This window comes from Terrapene carolina, unplaced genomic scaffold (genome assembly GCF_002925995.2).
Source record: "Terrapene carolina triunguis isolate 2854851 unplaced genomic scaffold, T_m_triunguis-2.0 Scaffold26, whole genome shotgun sequence".
Taxonomy (NCBI): domain Eukaryota; kingdom Metazoa; phylum Chordata; order Testudines; family Emydidae; genus Terrapene; species Terrapene triunguis.
This window is the reverse complement of record NW_020664377.1, coordinates 2132801-2151443: the sequence shown is the minus strand read 5'-3', so window position 1 is coordinate 2151443 and position 18643 is coordinate 2132801. Positions and strand designations below refer to the sequence as shown.

Genomic DNA, 18643 nt, shown 5'->3' with positions numbered 1-18643 from the left:
TTCCCCATCCGAGGTTTTGCGCTGGGTGGATCTCTTCATTTAAGCAAAGGAAAACGCTCTGAAGCTGTGTGAAAGGGGAGCTGTTATCATTCTGTTCTAATCTGATTTGTCTCACCCCAATCCTTGCCAGTGCTAACTAATCCAGGATATTTTCTCCACCCACAAGGCTGATCAAGCATATCCTCCAACCTCCTGCCAGCATGCGAGTGTCCTCAGCCAGCTGCAAAGGCATGCAGCTGCTAGCTCTGCCACCTCCCCATGAATTGCTACTGACTCCCTTCCTTTTCCCTCTACCATCCCACCGCTGTCTCTCTCACACACACACACAAACAAACAAACAAACAAACAAACAAAATATTTCACACAAAGGACAGAGAACTAGCGGGATTTTTGCTTTTCCTCAGTCATGTGGGAAAAGGTAGAGTTAGTCAATCAATATCCATTCAGAGCTTTGATTGTGTTCCCATTGAAGTCAACTAAAGTTTTGCTATTGACTTCTATCAGCGTAGGATCAGGCCTCAGTCTGTAGTGACAAGACTGAATTGTCCCTCTTTGCATTAATAGAACTTACCACTCTCAGTGGAAGGGTCTGTCTAGTAACCCAATAAATAGTCACCACTAAGAGTAATAATACTTGGCACTTGATGTCTTCAAGGCTTTAACAAACCCATCTGAATTAAGCCTCACAATAGCCCTGTGAGGTGAGGAAGTATTACTATCCTTGTCTTACAAGTGGGGACACTGAGGCATTTCAAAAGTTTAGTGTTAACCTAACTCTCCTCTCATTTAAGTCAGTATTTAGCTCCCTTTCACTTAAATGGGAGCAGAGCTACACCAGCACTGAGCATGTTGGAAACCCACTAAGAAAACAGATGTTTTTACAATCTCGTGTTAAAACCTTGGTTCAAACCTCAGCATGATCAGCTACAATACACAAAGATAGACAAAGGCCTTGTTCAAATGGGCCTATAATATATGGAACTACTCCTGTTCCCATGAAGCCCATAGTAAAACTCCCTTTGACATCACGGGGAGCAGACCGTGTAAGCCAGACAATACACAAGCTGCTGAGATGAAGCTCCCTTTTCATCAAATGGTGCCGATTTTACAAAATGAAAATATCAAATCATACAGAGCAGTACGTGTGAGTAACAAGACAGAAATTCTAACCAGCAGAGATGCACCTGCAGCTCTGTAGAGCATTTTCCAAAACTGGAGTAAACTGAGCAACCCCGTCGTTTCTACTGTTAGATGTGACCCACTCACTAGCACAGAACTTTAAGTGCCCTGAATTGTGAACCAGTGACACAGCTTCACCCAAAGAATTTTCATGTTACAACACACCGAAGAAAGTATCAGGTTACATTCTGAATGCACAACTTAATTCTAGTCAGGAAAATGAAGCAAGGACTGACGCCTTAGTCAAGAAGTCAGGAACTAGCTCTTCCTTTCGTGGTATTTTTGCACTATTAAGAGTGTATAATGACTTATCTGGGCATGCAGCTGATGTCTCCTGCACAACTGCTTTGATTTGAGAAGTATTGATGCGGTAAATAGCTTATTATGAGGATTGGGGGGGGCACTATGTGTAAATTTGTCAATCTGCATCAAAAATATGTCCCTACACAATTAGTGGAAAATGACTTAGCTATCCCACTAATCTACACAATTGAGGTGTGACAAGGCAGTTACACATTCTTGTTTGTGGTTAATGATTTCTTGATTGTATACCACCTACTGGCATTTAATTGTTTGGGGGCATTTAGGTTTTTTGGTGTTCTACTTAAACAAATTCTTACAATTAAAGAAATGTAGGTGCTAGAAGAACATAAATCCCTAAAAGCCTGGAAAATACAAATGTACCTACACAGAACAGTTTTAAAGTGAAAAAAATAGCTAGCGTCTATAACTTTTCCCCACCCACAACAGACACAATTTATTTTTCCTGCTCCCAGAATTTTGGCCAGTTTCCTTTAAAATGGTTTATACCACTTACTACTGACGGTGGTACAGGAAATTTGTTTTATTTGTGCCACTTTTTTTTTTTAATTAAGACAAAAACAGCCCAAATCTGCCCTGATCCCAGCATGGACAGGGCTGATTCATGGACGTCCAGTGTTCGCACAGATGTGTTACTGATAAAGACCCCAGTTTAGGACAGCACTTAAGCACATGCTTAAAGTTAACTATGTGTGTAAATCCTATAGCATATGCTGAAATGCTGTCCTACTTAGGGATACTTTCCTGAATTGGGGCCTTGAAGATACCTGGTGATACCAGGGTTAACTCCAAGCTCCAGCAGGTTTGAATTAGTTGCTATCTTAAACAGCTCATTTGCATCAATCTGCTCCTCTCCTTTCAGAGGCTTATCTACCGCCATGAGCTTCCCTCTCCACTCCTGCCTTTTGTTTTACTAAAATATGTAGGTCAGCAGCAGACCTGGTTAATCTTTCTTCATAACTCAGATTCCCAGAATCCTGGCTCATTTCATTAGGTTTCCTTCTGCTACAGCTTTTTGCCTTCCTTAATAGCCTTGTTTATAATCCTTGTTTATAATATGGTGAGTGAACAATATACTCTGTGTACCCTAAACCCACACAATTTAATTCCTCTAGCCTATCCTCACCTCCATTTAGGGGTAATCTCACATGCTCAATACTTTTCAAACATCCAACCAGATTTCAGCTTTCTGCTGCTTTTTACTCCCTCTTACCCTGAGATGTTCATGTGAATTCAGTGCTTAGGAAGGCAATTAAGAGACTAGACACTTTCTGTTTACCCACAGAACAGGCAGTAACAGTGCCAGCTTCCCCACATCACTTTAGGGCAGAGGTTCCCAAAATGTGGGGCATGCCCCCTAGGGGGGCACAGAGGAATGTTCGGGGGTGCTTGGTGGGGTCCAGGCCAGCCCCCACAGGATGGGGAGGGAGTACCATCCAGCCGCAGCCCCAGCTCGTAGCCAAAGGTTGCGTATCTTTCTTCTTATAATGTGCATCTTTCTGTCTAATCTTCTGATCCAGCAAGCTTGGATCCAATGTAATGGGATCTGACATATCTAAGCAATGCTTTCTGGCCCCATGGTTGGTTCCTTAGTTTTCTCTTGAGCATACGTATCTGCTGAATGTCTGCCTTATGGATTGGCTCTGGATGCAGAGGCTGACACATCTGCTTCTGTGTTTGGGATCTGCTGGTTTTGGATCTTCCTTCAGAACTGGTGTTTTCTTGGAGTCCAGAACTATGGTTGATATGATTTTCAGAGATTATGTTGGCTTTTATTGCTAGATGAATTAGGGGCAGAGGAGAGTCTATGCAATCTTTCAGCTCCTCTAAGAGGCTCAGACCTTGCTGGCTTGGCTGCCAATGCTTCCCACAACAATATTGCTTGCAACCTATTCTGCCTTTTTTTGGGAGCCTTCAGCATGAAGGTTGAACTAATCAAGCATCTCGATGGACCGTGTCCTTCAACATGTCACCGCCTTGTAGGCCTGTTGGACTCTGAGAAGACTGAAAGGCAGGAGACAGTGATTAAAACCTGGCTGCTTGGTTTGAGGATGTCCCATCCCAGAACTGAAGATGATCTTATACCTAACTATTTACACTAAGCCTTTAAAACATATAAAGACATATGTAATTCTATCGTAAAACTATTTAAAAAGGACTGAAAAGAAGGAGCAGTTCCTGAACCATCAGCCAGATGTGGTAAGAAGACCTGATTGTTCTTCATGTGGGAACAAATTATATTGCTAGATTCTTGCTGGGATGCACCAAGGAAAACTGTGCCAGGCTGGGAAAGGTGCTTAAAGAAATGGAGGCCCATATGCTCTTCAGTGGGATTCAACCTGTCCCTAGAGGAGGAGAACAAAGGTGAGACAAGAGATGGGATTATGAGGATTATGCAGTGGTGCTATAAGGAAGGTTTTGGGATGTTCGATCACTGGGAGGCATTCATGGACAGAGGACAGTTCTCATGGGATGGACTCCACCTCAGCAGGGAGGGAAATATACTTCTGGGATGGAGACTGGCACAACTGATTAAAAGAGCTTTACACTAGGAATTTAGGGGAGATGGCTGGCAGATGTTCATGCAATCTCCTTGCCTGATTCTAACACTGAGTGGGAGAAAAATCAATTGAAAGAGGATACAGCAATGGAGAAAGAAACAACAGAGGGTAGGAGAAAGGACAACAAGAGGAAAGATCATGCCAGTACCACTGACAGTAACAGCCAGGTAGGTGATACTGGCAGTAAAATGACCTTACCTAATCTGGCAAGGAATCTGGGTGATGCCAAGCAGGAACAACTATGATGTCTATACATCAATGCAAGGAGTCTGGGTAACAAACTGGAGGAACTAGAACTACCGGTGCAGGAAGTGAAACCAGATATTATAGGGATAACAGAAATATGGTAGAATAGTTGTGATGACTGAAATGCAAGTAGTGAAGGGTATGTGCTGTTCAGAAAAGACAGAAATAATAGTGAAGGTGGTGGAGTAACACTGTATATTAATGATGGAGTAGATGGTACAGAAATTAGAATGGATAAAACGGAATCTGTTTGGGATCAAAATCACTTTGGGGAAGGATGACAGCAGAGGCTCCACTGGGATAATGCTGGCGGTCTGTCATAAAGTCTATGAAAGCTCAACAGTAGTTAAGCAGCGGGAGTGTGGTGACCACAGTTTATCACATTGGTCCTAATCCTTCCATTGTTACCTTGAACGCCTCCCATCTGTTTGTTATCCACCTGTTATCACCCATCATATATTTGAATTGTAACCTCAGGGTTACAGGGGACTGTCTCTTTCTTTAATGTTTATATGGCGCCTAGCAAAGTGGAGCTGGGACCCCTAGATCAGTGGGCCCCAAACTTTTTACCCTGTGCTACTTCCCAGGGGATCCAGGGTTCTGCGGCACCTCACCACCACCTGCCCTTAGTGTGTGTGGATGGGGTAGAGGGGAGTCTTGTCTGTGCCAGCTGTGGATCAGCTCCCTCAAAACTAGCAGCCTGTGGCAACACAAGCACTGGCTTCCAGGCCTCCGCAGCCCTCTGCCTCTCTGGCCAGGTTCATTATATTAGAGAGAGACAAGATGGGTGAGGTAATATTCTTTTATTGGAAGGGCTTAGAGGGGTAGGGATCCAGGTGTGGGACAATCTGGGTACAGGTAGCTCGGGTGGGGGGGAGGGAGCTAGGGGTGGGGGAATCTGGATGGACAGAGGCTCGTTGTGGGGGGGGGGGGCTCAGGGGAAAGAGGGGGGGGGGCGCCCTCGGGCGCGGGGTGTGGGGGTCTCGGGGGGGGGGTGTCTGGGTGCAGCTAGTTGGGGGGTCAGTGGTGTGGGGGCTTTGGGGGGATGGAGGCAGGAGGTTTTGGAGGAAAGGGGGGGCTCCAGATGCAGGGGTCGAGGCTCAATGGGGTGGTGTTTGGGTATGAAGAGCTAAGGGGGTTCTGGGTTCCCCCAGGAGTAACTGCAGCTTACTAGTTATGCCTTGGAACACAGCTTGGCTGAACCCCCCTCCCCCCAGGCACACGCACTGCGTGTATTTATAGTGATAAAGCTCTGTTCTTTTATAATAAACTAAGTGCTAGTGCATATCAGAAACAAGTGGTTACATATAAAAACAGATACTAAACTAGTTCTGCTTGCTACTGTTTTCAACCAAAAAAGTTGAAATGGCTGAAATTGCTTTTCCATGAAGCAAACCTGCTGGCTGTTAATGTCCTAGATCAGTGGTACCCAAACTTTTCCTCGAGCCCCCAATAATGAACTCTGGTCATGCCCCCCTGGGGGGAGGAGTGGAGTCAGGGCTGGGGGGCATGACCAGAGCCACAGTAAAAGTGGGGCTGGGTAGTACTCCCCCCCCCCCTCAATGCAGGGAGAGGCTACCCATTTGTCCATGCTTCCCCGGGGGGGGTGGGGGGGATGTCCAACAGTTTGAGGACCACTGCCCAAGATGAAGGATGCCAGTCTCTCTCTTTGCACTCCTAAATTTACCAGCATGGACCCTTGATGTGCACCTCAAGATAGGATCCTCCCCCAATGTTAACACTTTGTGTTCTGTCTCTGCCAGCTTTTCCTTCACATTTGACAGACACCCCCTCCCCCCAATTGTAGAACATACATACACCGTGATTCCCCTGCCAATAAGTGGCTCTCACCCTCTCTCTGGAGGAGTGTGTCTCAAGAGACGTGCCCTAGGTGTGACCTACTTGGGGCACACACAAACATGTTCTTTAGGTGTGTCGTTAAAAATGTCTCACATAGTCTATCTACTGCCATGGTTATGAAAAGCACTATGACAGAGGCTTTCAGTACAGAACCTGAGGGAGCCCAATGTGCTTTGCCAGTTGGCAGCCAGGTTTCTTGGTTCACAGTCTCTTTGCTGTCATTTCAGCTACTCTGTGCATCCACATATCTCTCCCCCACCAGCCCCTCCTTTCAGTCTTATGCTTATGGTGTAATGCGTCAGTACTCGTTCCACTCATTAGATTGTTGGAGGAGGTGATGCCAGGTTTGCGGGGCTAAGAGGCATCCACTCTTTGATGTTTTCTTCCCTGCCTTTCAATTTCTGGTAGACCAGAAGTGGTGGTGTCTGCTCACTCACTGAGGCTGTGCCTTTGGAAGAGGGTGGGTCTGAGGTGATGTGTAATGCTACCCCTTATGTACCTCAATTTGCAAGTCCTGCAGGCAGAGGATTTGCACACTATGCTTACTGGGGCTGTGACCCCCCTACCCTCCTCTTCAACAGAAAAGGCATCAGCTATGCTTATTGACTAAGGAAATGAGTCCAGCAGAGGTCTCAGGTTTAAATCCTGAGAGTTTAGCATAAGGCACCTCACCCCCCAGTCCATAGGGGGTTCTTTTGTGTGGAGGGTGGGGGGCTAGGAATTTCAAACTGTCAGAAGGAGGGCAAAGATTAACTGTCTTCACAAACTAGGCTAGAAGATGAATTTGATGCTTGGAGACCAATCTGACCTGGCTCACCACATTCCCTCTCTGCCACAGGCAGTCAGAGGGAACTGAAAGGTTCATGGCTGCTCTGCCTCTTAAACACTGCCCATGCACACTGCCAAGTCATTGCTATGAAAAAGAAATCTGATGTTGCAGGCATAAGGATCTTCAGTAGGCTCCATGTTGACTGTAGCTCCAAGGGTAGTTGCAGCTCATTTTAAAAAAACACTGCAACTGCTCTAGAATTCATTTTTGCCATGAATCCAACTCACACACTATCAATTGTCATGACCAATTTTTAGAGATTAGTGCTTAATTCTTCAAACATACTTGTAGAAATTTTCAGAAAATATCTCACATCACACCAATATTCCCTTCTGACATTTGCCTCTTACAGTTTTGGTAAGCTTTGAATTTTATTCTTAAGAGTGGAAATTAATCCTATTTTACCAACTTTGCCCCCTAAAGTTCATTATGAAATTATGACTACAAAACTTGGGTTGGCTTATTAGCAGCTAAGTCCATTCCCATTCAAGTCTGAGGCAAAAGCCACATTGACTTCTTGGGAGCATGGGTAAGGCGGCTACCACAATGCACTGAAACACTTCTATGAGACTCCCTTTCCTGAGATACTGTCATCAGTGCTCCTGTAGCTGTATAGTACAATCATGCCCCAGTAACCCATTTCTCTGAGCAGTGAAAGACCAGTTGAACCATTGGGCAGTAGCTGAAGCCCTGCTTTATCCATGAGAGAAAATGCATTGACCTTGTAACATACTTTGGTAGCAGTTTGTTACTTAAGACTCATGAGAATGTAGAGGGATGCTCTACCCATGCCACCTTTCATGCCTAGGAGGCACTCCCAATAAACAGCCATAAAGCAGCCTTGCTGTCCTTCAAATTGCTCCTGTCCTGGTGCCTGTGTTGAACAAGCCTCCACAATGGCTAGGCAGCAGATGTGCTTTACTAGTTTTCATAGTGTTCAATATTGTCTCAGTTGCACTCCCCATTATCTACCTTTTTTATATACTTAATTCAGTATTGTACACAGCACCTTGTACAATGGGGCCCATACATGACTGATGCTCTCAGGGCTGCAATGTGGAATTGTTTTCTAGGGAGAGGAGGGAAGTGTTCAAACTCCCATCTTAAAATGATCTCCCACTTACTTCTGAAAGCAAAATTAGAATTTCTTATGTGTTGAATAGCAGATAATTGCTTGAACTTCACCACTTGGAGAACATTAGCATGGCCATACTGGATCAGACCAATAGTCCCATCTAGCCCCATGTTTTTCAGAGGCTATGAACAGAACAGGGTGTTTTATCATGTGATCTGTCCCAGCTTCTGGCAAGGCCAAATATTCCCCAAATCACATTCTTAAAAAAAAGTGTGCTAATATTTTCGTTCAGAACCCCACATGTAGAATTTTCACACTAAGCATTAGGTTTGTCCAACTCTGGTGCAGTAGTTATTTTTTAAAATCATTTGCACCAAGCACTTAGCTTAATGGCAGTCCAACAGGTTCTCCCCATTTCAGTTCTACAGCTTTAGTGTACATATGGCCAACCTTTTTGTCATTTGCACATGCCCTGGGTTGAAAGGAGTTTTAAAGCCAGAAATAGCAAAGGAATGCTGGAACAAACAGTATAAAACTGAACTATTGCACACAAATTAGTTGTGTTCAAAATTTCAAAGTTTTTAGAGCCATTAAAAAAACCCCATTCATAAAACTGAGTCTGGCCTGTTCCATTGCAGAGATGGAAATACACCTCTACCCCGATATAACACGAATTTGGATACAAAGTGGTAAAGCAACACTCGGGGGGGGGGGGGGGGGGGGCGGCTGTGCACTCCTGCGGATCAAATCAAGTTTGCTATAACATGGTTTCACCTATAATGCAGAAGATTTTTTGGCTCCTGAGGACAGCGTTATACTGAGATAGAGGTGTATAGTTAGAGGGCTATGTTCATTTTAACAAACCTTTAGTAAAGACAATTGCTCTAGCTGAACAAAAGCTAAGGTGTTAAGGAGGGCTGTACCACCCTGTTAGAATTTGACATCTCATAGTAACAAATGTTGGAACAGTTCAATATTTAGTTTTTGCAACCTTTCCACAGTGGAGGCTCTTTCCATTAGCCAATGCATATCAAGATACCTGACTGTGAGGATGTGACCCCTTACTGTTTCAATTTGGTATATTCCACTATGCATAAGTAGTACTTGGAGGCATGACTTTAATTGCTACTACAGCAACAGTGGCTGTGCACTTCAGGCTCACTCCTTTTCAACCAGCCAGTTTTGCATGTGTAAGAGGTCTTTACATTTTCATAAATCAGGATTGGGCTAGTGTAATCATTCTGAAAATGAAAATTCAGGCTAACCTGACTTTATTAAGCTGTTTCATGTTGTACCTTTTACTATAGTAAATTTGAGAGAGTCAATCTGCAGCTGTAACATTTACCAAGAACACTCAGATGCTCGAGATTTAAAAAAAAAAAAAAAAAAAAAAAAAAAACCCACACCACTTTAAGACCATTAAAATAGCCTAACTTTTTGCTATGCTCTAGTCTCTCCAGGGGGAATGGCTTGGAATTTGCAACCCCAGGGAGGTGAAGCCTAATGTGATTAACATTTTCACAGCCTCCCAATTCTAGGCTACTCTAAAGTTTAATAGCTATTACTGACTGCCAGTGGCCAGCAGCTCTGCTGTTCCACCCTCTCCTACCCACTGCATACCCTAAACCCCAGTTTGTGATGGGGTCCTCAGCTTGTGGCAATCTTCCACAGTTTCAGTAAGTTGTGTCCCCTGGCCAGATCAGAGACTTTTAGAGCACCTTTACCTGGCATGCAGAGGCTGAAGTAAGGGATATGGGGGGGGGGGGGGGGGGGGGGGAAGAAACCCCCCCCTTCCATATCTACTTACTGCAGAATACAGATCTCTCATATACAACTGAGGCAACACCTGCCCATCTCAAATGATGGGTATACAGGACAACTCTGCCACTATATTTTGTACTAGCATAAATGGGTCAGGTGCCAGATGGTTCATTATCTCAGCCAGCACTTTAATGTGCTACGAAGTTGCAAGATCAGAGATTGCACCAAATTATTCAGTTTACAGGCATGATACATGAAACAGTGACGCTTAAAAAATGAGTGGACTCTGTGCAGTTCAACTTTTTATTTTAATAAAATCAAGAGTAATGCACAGCACATGCAGTGCTAGCATCTAAACTAATACAATAAGCAATTACTAAACCTACAGTGACTTGAAGTTGAATTTTTACATTCAGCAAGTTTAAACCCATTCTTTGCATATGATTTTTAATCCTTATTTCTGAACTGAAAATATTGCTGGCTGATAAAACTTGCTAAAATGCACAAGTCACTGATTATGCCAATACAACAAAGATAACCACATGTTTGAGGATTGCAATGTGCCAGACATTCACTGAAAAATAAAAAACAAAAACAAAAAACCACACACAACTAAACAAAACTCACGCAAACAAACATCTGAGAATCTGGACACTTCACATCAGTGTTTAGAAGTGTTTCATTAATATCTTAAGACAAGTGTATCAAAACCTTGGCATGTTTAATTTTAAGTTGCCAATTTTTGTTTTACTATCAGAAAGTTATGGCTACACCGCCAATGCCGGGTCTGCTTAATTTGACTTAAGAGTTTAATATGACTTAAACATTAAAAGCTCACACTACCCCGAAATATATAATTTCACGCATACGGTGACATTCAACATTCAAGTGCCAGTGTTTTTGTACTGTCTTTTGGTCAAGTTTCTTTAAACTTTCAAAGAATCACTTTTAGGCTTACAAAAATAAATATTTGTCAAAAATGTTCAATAAATATTACACAAAACTAGCAGCAAAAAGTATCTAGAAATCTCGTGTGCAAATAGTTTTCTTCCCAGCTATCATTCCCATGGTCCCAAATAAATTTTAGAATCTAGTTCCTTCTCCTTAGACAAGCTGCGTTCAATCTCCAAGAGACAAAATAAGATTGGAAGTTAAGGACACGCACACAAGACATATATAAAATTCTCTGAATGTGCAATAAAAGAAGTATTTTGTAAAAAGTTATGGGCAAAATGTACAAGGGCCTAAACCTAGACTAATTGAAATAGCACCATAACAAATGACCTCAATACTGTCAAGTGCACCTACTTAATAAAAGTTTTAGAACAAGGCACAATACACTTGAAAAAATCTATTGCACTTTAGGAGATTTTTGCCATTTTCCTATGCCACTGTAGATTAAGAGTTGATAATGGCTCTGGCCACAAAAGTTAGCACAGAAATTCCAAGTGGCAGAGGCATTTTACTGGTGGACAATACTTATCTTTGGCCAGATTTAGCATAAACAGACTATAAATACAATGGAAACCTATGCAACTAAAACTGACTAAAACTGCACTTTAATAGCAGAATTGAAACCTTGTGCAGTTATGTACATTTCCAACCTCTGTGATCTCAAGATTTGTTTGTTACTCTTCTGGAGCCATTTTACAAAGTCTACAGTAAGCCAGTTTAACATCTCAACGCAGCTTGAACAGAGTAATGTGAATCTGCATTAAAATAAAGCCTGCTGCATAATTCTTCCTGTTCATACCCTCTTGACCAAAAAACATCAACACTAGCATGCGTTATTAGACCAAAATCAGTCAGGCCCTTAAGGAGGACCAGTCACTGTCGTGGTCAGCCATTCTACCATTTCAATTTCATATGGCAGGCATTTTTAAAAAGTCTAAATAGATGAATTCTCCTAAAAACTATTTCAAGTTATCAGACCTTTAAACGCTCCCTGTAATATTCTGCCCACATTTGGCTAGCTCACATTAATGATCTGCCTAAACATTGAAAAAGGAATTGCTGTATTTACTTGCATTAACTTCAAAAACAGTGCTTTTAATGTATGCATGTATCCATACATCATCTCATCATGACTGGAATGGCTTATTAAAGACTATCAGGTTCTAAGTACCTATCCAGGATAGAGTGAGCAAATCAGAACTTTAACTTAGTACAGTTTTGCCACATTAGAAACGAATTCCATTGATATGCTTCAAGATGTTTGTTTGGTTTTTTTCAAATCTGCAAGTATCAAAAGCCCTAATGCAGGCTACCGCATAAGTTTTTGTAATATTATGGATGAATCGATGATTCCTGTTTAAGTTGTATCACACCTGTGTGCCAAGGTTTGATTTTAGCTCAAGTTCAGTAATTTTGATTTTGTCAACAATTGATATCTTGAGCATTACTGAGCCAACAGGACATCAAAATAAAAGTTGTCTAAAGTTAAAGGCACAGTACATTAACAAACAAATGATCCTCAGTCACAAAATTAGAAATGCAGTTTGGGGTTGGGGGTGGCTGGGAGGGGAGTTAATCCTGACTACAGCAATGGAATCTTCACCTTCAAAATAGGGCTGCTTGTTCCTTTTGTTTCTTCTGTGACCTTGAGCTCCCTTAAAAAAAATTTCAGTGGAGAATCACAGCTGGTAATGTACTGCGAGTTCTTGAAGCTACACAAGGTATAGTCTGGCTAAGTTACATGTGGTTTCCATATTAGCTTGTTTGGTAGGATATCTGCTGCAAGCAGATTCAGTTGCCCCACCAGTCAACCCCCTGGGAGTTATAGTTTCCTCCATATCCATCACTGTTGTAGAAGCCGCCTCCATAGCCACCACCTATTGGGGGGAAAAAAAACCACATCAGCTTTTTCTTAACTTACTAAAACCTTTACATCCTTTCAGTCTACCCCAGGGGTTCTCAAACTGGGGTTGGGAAGGTTATTACATGGGGGGGTTGTGAGCTGTCAGCCCCCACCCCAGACCCTGCTTTGCATCGAGCATTTATAATGGTGTTAAATATATTTTAAAAAGTGTTTAATTTATTGGGGGGGGGGGGGGGAGAATCTACACTCAGAGGCTTGCTATGTGAAAGGGGTCACCAGTACAAAAGTTTGAGAATCACTAATCTACCCCTTTTCCTTCTTCCCTGGACAGAAGTTTTCTGTGGACCAAAGACACTGTGGGGGGTGGGGAAAGAAGAGAAGACATTGACTATACATGGTATTGTAAAGCTAAAACTAAGATTAGGAAAGCTTCAGTGTGTAGCCTGCTTACCATAATTTTGGGTACCACAAAAGGATATTACTGTGCCAGCTAAATCCTCTGAATTGTTAAGTTCAATGTTACAGGCTATAGTAAATTCACAGCCCTTACAGACACATTTGAGAGTTGGCTACTTTATACATTTGTTTTAAGACAAGACCTAGTTTTCCTAAAAAAAGGATTCAGAGCTTGTTTTGAAGCTGCCACCACCAGCTCCCTCCTTTGTATTTGATTCCAGACAGACAATTACCTCCAAATCCTCTGCTGCCTCCATGGCCGCTGCTGCTACTGCCACCACCACCGCTGCGGCTGCTGCTTGGTCGACTACTGCTAAAGCTACTACTGCTGCCACCGCTACTTGTTCGATAGTCTCTGGCACCAAATCCTCCACTGAACCGACTATACAGGAAGAAACAATATTATTCACAGCTTGTTCTTATTGCATTCTGGTAGAATGCAATTAAGATAGCAGCTTTGAAAGCTAGGGTAGAGTTTTGTAAAGTGGTTTGAAATGAATATTTGCAGAATATAGCAGTGCCCTTATTGCTTAGTTTCAGCACCAGAGTTTGTTGCTTGCAAGCCTCTCATTGCTACTTGGACAGCATGAGACTGTCAACATGCCATTTGACATAAGCTGAGGAAAAGGTGCTACTGTTCAATCTACGTGGCTTACTTTTCAGTTGAATAAACCATAACCGATTGCAAGAATGTAGAAACCTACACTAATTAACAAGAGTTGCTTTTCTAGAGTTCAGTTCTAGGTCCGATGCAGTACAACCCACCCCTGTACAACTGGGGTAGAGGAAGCAGCTGAAGAGCAGTACTAGCTATTTAAGGAACTAGTGACACCTACCATTAATAATTCACTCCACAAACTGATACCTATATATCATTAATATGAAAATAAACTAGTGACATTTCATAAGCACTTTTTTTAAAATAAAAAAACAATTATGCTATTGATTTATTCTGCTGCACCATCTAGAGTTGTTTTTCCTATATGAAAGAGTTCACTCCCTCTTAATCTATAGCCATCTACAAAGATGGCTACAATATCTTCAGCCCCATGTTTACTGGCTTGGAACCCACAGTATAGCACTGCAACAAGAAATATTCCTGTCCACATAGCAGCAATTCATTTGTTGGTTAACAGGACAGAATAAATATCATACAGCAGTAAAAAGTGTCTCAGGTGATGCAATATGATTGAGACCTTGCTTTATACTGCATAATAGCAGCTTTAAAAAATAAAATAAATAAAAAGCACATCTATTCTATTCCAAGTGGAAAATCACACTTTTGTTGCCCTTCCAACATGAATAATCCTGCTCCCTTTAACATGTAAATAAAGCAAAAGCAATTTGTGGGTGACCACTAAAGATTCACTACAATATTAAACAGCCCCATTCACTAAATCAAAAATGGTTAACTTGCTAAACAAATTCATCTGTTTAACAGCTTAACATCAGAACCCACTGTAGAGTAAATCTTGAAAGTCCAGTTTTCCAACCGTTTCTAATGTTTAAAAAAAAAAAATGTGTCGTACTTGTTCCTCATCCCAAAATGATTATCCAGCTCTTAAAAAAGGAGTTTGTTCCTAATCAGTTTAACTGGATTTTGGAGACTTTCAGAATAGGACATTTTAGCATAGAGGGGACTTAAATGACAAGATGTGGCTTCCTATGAGGGGCTCAGTTTGAAGCAAACTGAAGAAAAACGTCTAATATTTCTAATGGAAAAGCAAATTCTCAGAGATCATTTGTATTTCCAACTCTACTCTAAAGGAAGGCAAATGTTAAGACCAACAACTTGGAGCAGTTTAGAGGAGCCACAGTGCAATCACAGCGACAGCAGTACTAAAATATATCAACATGGAAGACCGTTTTAGCTAACCCGCCAATCTGAAGTGTAATTAAAGCAAAGGTTTAGGCAATAGGAACCCGAATCTGCAACCATGGAACTGGCATGAAATGGATTATGCTCTTAAGTAGTCAGAGTCCTATTCAAGTTACCTCTTCGAACGCCCACGACTGCTACCACCCTTATGAATCTGCTCATAAGCCATGTTTTCCAACCACGATGGTACTTCCTGTTTAGCTTCAACAAGGAGATCTAGCAAGTCCTTGGTGATGTTTATGTTCCTCTCATTGAAGAATGAGGTGGCAAGGCCTTTTAAAAAAAAAAAAAAAAGTTTGATTCTCAACATTAGGTAACTTTAAGTACAAGTTCATCTGAGCTACACAGAAATAGTGTCTTGAACAGGAGGACCAAAAAAATAATTTATATAAATATAAAAAAGAGTTAGTTGGTGGGTTTTATATTAAACAGGCTAGGCTTGTACTGAACTTTAAAGATACTTGAAATTGGTCTTAGGACAGGAAGCTGCCTAATAAACACCTGTCACAGACACCACTAGGCTTGAAGGAGTGCATGCAAGCTTGCTAGTTTCTCTTTACTTGAGGTTTGACATACAAAACTTTAGAATACTATGTAATTGGGGATCAGGTAGGAAGATACACCAAGCAGATGCAGAATTTCCTCTGAGATTTACAGTAAATCAGCCAACATCCAACTGATGTTGGTTCCCATTTCCTTCCCCAGGAATTCACTTTGAGAGCTCTCTCAATGAAGCAGAAGTGTCAGTGAGCCTTCTCTTGTGGCAAGTTGCTTTATTAACCTGGTGTTAGGGAACCAGCCTACAGGACTTGGTATAACTTTAATCCAGATTATGGTGTTATACCAGCTCTTGCAGCAACGACTGCATTCCAAATACTTTTATTTCCTCATTTGTATTGGTTTGTGTTTTAACAGAACATGCATAAATGGCAGTTGGTCCATGTGCACTTGCATGCAAAAATTTAGCAGCTTTTTTTTTTTTTTTTAAGAAAGAACGCCAACTGGAACTCTGCTGTACTGGTTTCTAGGGCTGTCAAGTTATCAGTTAACACATGCAATTACCTAAAAAATGTAATTGATTAAACCGGATTAGATTGTACACTGTTAAATTTAATTTAATTGGTATTGTTTTTTCTCAACATTCAAATATATTGATTTCAATTACACAGAATACAAAGTACAGTGCTCACTTGATTTTTTATTACAAACATTTGCACTGTAAAAATGATAAAAAGAAGTATTTCAGTTCACCTCATACAAGTACTGTGGTGCAATTTGTTGTGAATGTGCAATTTACAAGTGTAGTTTTTGTTGTGTAACTGCACTTAAAACAAGGTAAAACTTTAGAGCCTAGAAGTCCACTCAGTCCTACTTCTTGTTCAGCCAATCACTAAGAGAAACAAGTTTGCTTACATTTACAAGAGATAATGCTGCCCTCTTATTTACAATGTCACCAGAAAGTGAGAACAGGCATTTGCACAGCATTTTTGTAGCCAGCATTGCAAGGTATTTACATGCCAGATATGCTAAACATTCGTATGCCCCTTCATGGTTCGGCCACCATTCCACACTGATGCTTGTTAAAGTGTTAATTAAATGTGTGACAATTCCTTGGGGGAGAATAGTAGGTCTCCTGCTCCATTTTACCCACATTCTGCCACATCTGAGACTGCTATAACAAATATATGATGAACGAGCACATGTTGTTCATTTTAAGAACACTTTATTTGCGTTTTGTCAAATAGGCAGTGCAGGTACCAATGGAAGAGAGACTGGAGCAATAAGACTTGCATGGAATTTTGCTCAGTTTAATAAAACTGGAATTAAGATTACTGCTGCAAAGACTAGAAGTGGGTTTGTCTGAAGCAGTAGCTCAAGTAAGCTTCGTTTTGTAGTTCAAGTTTACTCTTATTAGAGAATGTATATAGTGTTACTTATAACCCACTGGAATACTACATTTGAAGAGCATCTTTTAGTAGACAATGCACTTAAAAGTCTTACCAAGGTTTCCCACACGGCCTGTACGACCAATGCGATGTACATATTCTTCTATGTCACTTGGCAAGTCAAAGTTTATGACATGTTTTACATTTGAAATGTCCAATCCTCTTGCTGCAACCTAATGGTGAAGAAGTTCAACCGTCAGCTCTTAGCAAAGCTTCACAAGAACAAAGTGAAATAAACTAAACGTCTTATAGAAAGAAAAAAAGTTAGACACTTACTGCTGTGGCAACCAGAATTGGGCTTCTGCCTGAACGGAACTGGTGTAGAGCTTCCTCTCTGTCTCTCTGAGAGCGATCTCCATGAATGCTTGTACAAGCATATCCTTCATGGTAGAGAAAGTCCTCCAGAGAGTCAGCTCCCTTTTTAGTCTCCACGAACACCAGAGTCAGTGAATCTTTACCTAATGCAAGAAGTTAAACCACAGATTTTGCCACCAGCAATGCTACATCTGCAAATATTTAGCACCCCCCACGTGGTAAAAGGCAGTTATCTTCTGCTCCATTACATTACTTCATTCAATGAGAGATGAGTACCAAGGCCACTCCCCCTCCCATGATGTTTATATTACCCACGTAGTTTATTTGCATGCATACTGTTTTAAGTCAAAGCCAAAACATTCACAACATATGAAAAAAACAGGGAGGAAAAGACTAACAGCTTTTCCTCCACCTAACATAGATTCTCATTACCTGAGCCATTAGAGCTGTGTTGAAATTCTCCCAAACAGTCTTTACCTGTGGCATTTAGCAGGTCAAGCAGAAATGACCGTTTGTCTGACTCTTCCACCCACACTACTTTCTGTGTGATGTTCTCAGATGTAGAGCCAACTCTGCCAACAGCCAGAAAGATATATTCATCCAGGAAGTCACGGGCAAGCATCTAGAGGTAGACAAAAAAATTCTCACTGTTTTTCCCCACAAAGACTGGGGGAGTTCAGAAAGTACTTACATTAAGCTTGTAGGTCAAAAAAGCCTCAAGCCAGACAGTACCTGGATTTCCTTGGGAAAAGTAGCACTGAACATCATGGTATGACGCACTCCCTTTGGTGGCATAGTATCTTGTTCAACAATACGGCGAATTTGAGGCTCAAACCCCATATCAAGCATGCGATCAGCTTCATCCAGTACCAGGTATCTGGGAATAGATAAACAGAATCAAAATTGCTTATAGTGAGGAAAAACAGGTTTTTTTAAATTACGATATATACTCGTTCATAAACCGAATATTTCTGGTAAAAAAAAAAAAGACGCATCAAAGAACAGGGGGTCAACTTATAAATGGGTCTACACCAAAATTTGAGGATTTTAAACTCTACAGAATCATTGAATTGAGTATCTAATACAGGGATCGTCAACCTTTGGCACGCAGCCTGCCAGGGTAAGCACCCTGGCAGGCTGGGCCGGTTTGTTTACCTGTCGCATCTGCAGGTTTGGCCGATTCGGACTCCCACTGGCCACGGTTCACCGCTCCAGGCCAATGGGAGCAGCAGGAAGTGGCGGACAGCACATCCCTTGGCCCATGCTGCTTTCTGCCGCCCCCATTGGTCTGGAGCAGCAAACCGCAGCCACCGGGAGCTGAGGGGCTCTGTGCCTGCAGACGCTCCAAGTAAACAAAATGTCCCGACCCGCCAGTGGCTTACCCTGACAGGCTGGGA

At 41.9% G+C, this 18643-nt stretch overlaps 1 protein-coding gene across 4 annotated transcripts in view; it reads right to left on the bottom strand.

The window, feature by feature from the left end:
* Positions 1 to 10121: 10121 nt before the first annotated feature.
* Positions 10122 to 18643, bottom strand: part of LOC113406344 (ATP-dependent RNA helicase DDX3X-like) — a 36565-nt gene continuing 28043 nt past the window's right edge. For 2 of the 4 annotated variants that reach the window (XM_026650675.2, XM_026650678.2), the window contains 7 exons: positions 17979 to 18123; positions 17679 to 17868; positions 17208 to 17389; positions 16987 to 17104; positions 15102 to 15258; positions 13340 to 13488; positions 10122 to 12663 (listed from right to left, as the gene is read on the bottom strand). In XM_026650675.2, coding sequence (XP_026506460.1) covers positions 12578 to 12663; positions 13340 to 13488; positions 15102 to 15258; positions 16987 to 17104; positions 17208 to 17389; positions 17679 to 17868; positions 17979 to 18123 — 1027 coding nt within the window. In that variant the 3' untranslated portion in view covers positions 10122 to 12577. The remainder of the gene's footprint in view (positions 12664 to 13339; positions 13489 to 15101; positions 15259 to 16986; positions 17105 to 17207; positions 17390 to 17678; positions 17869 to 17978; positions 18124 to 18643) is intronic. The other 2 variants (XM_026650676.2, XM_026650686.2) reach the window with 1 other exon arrangement.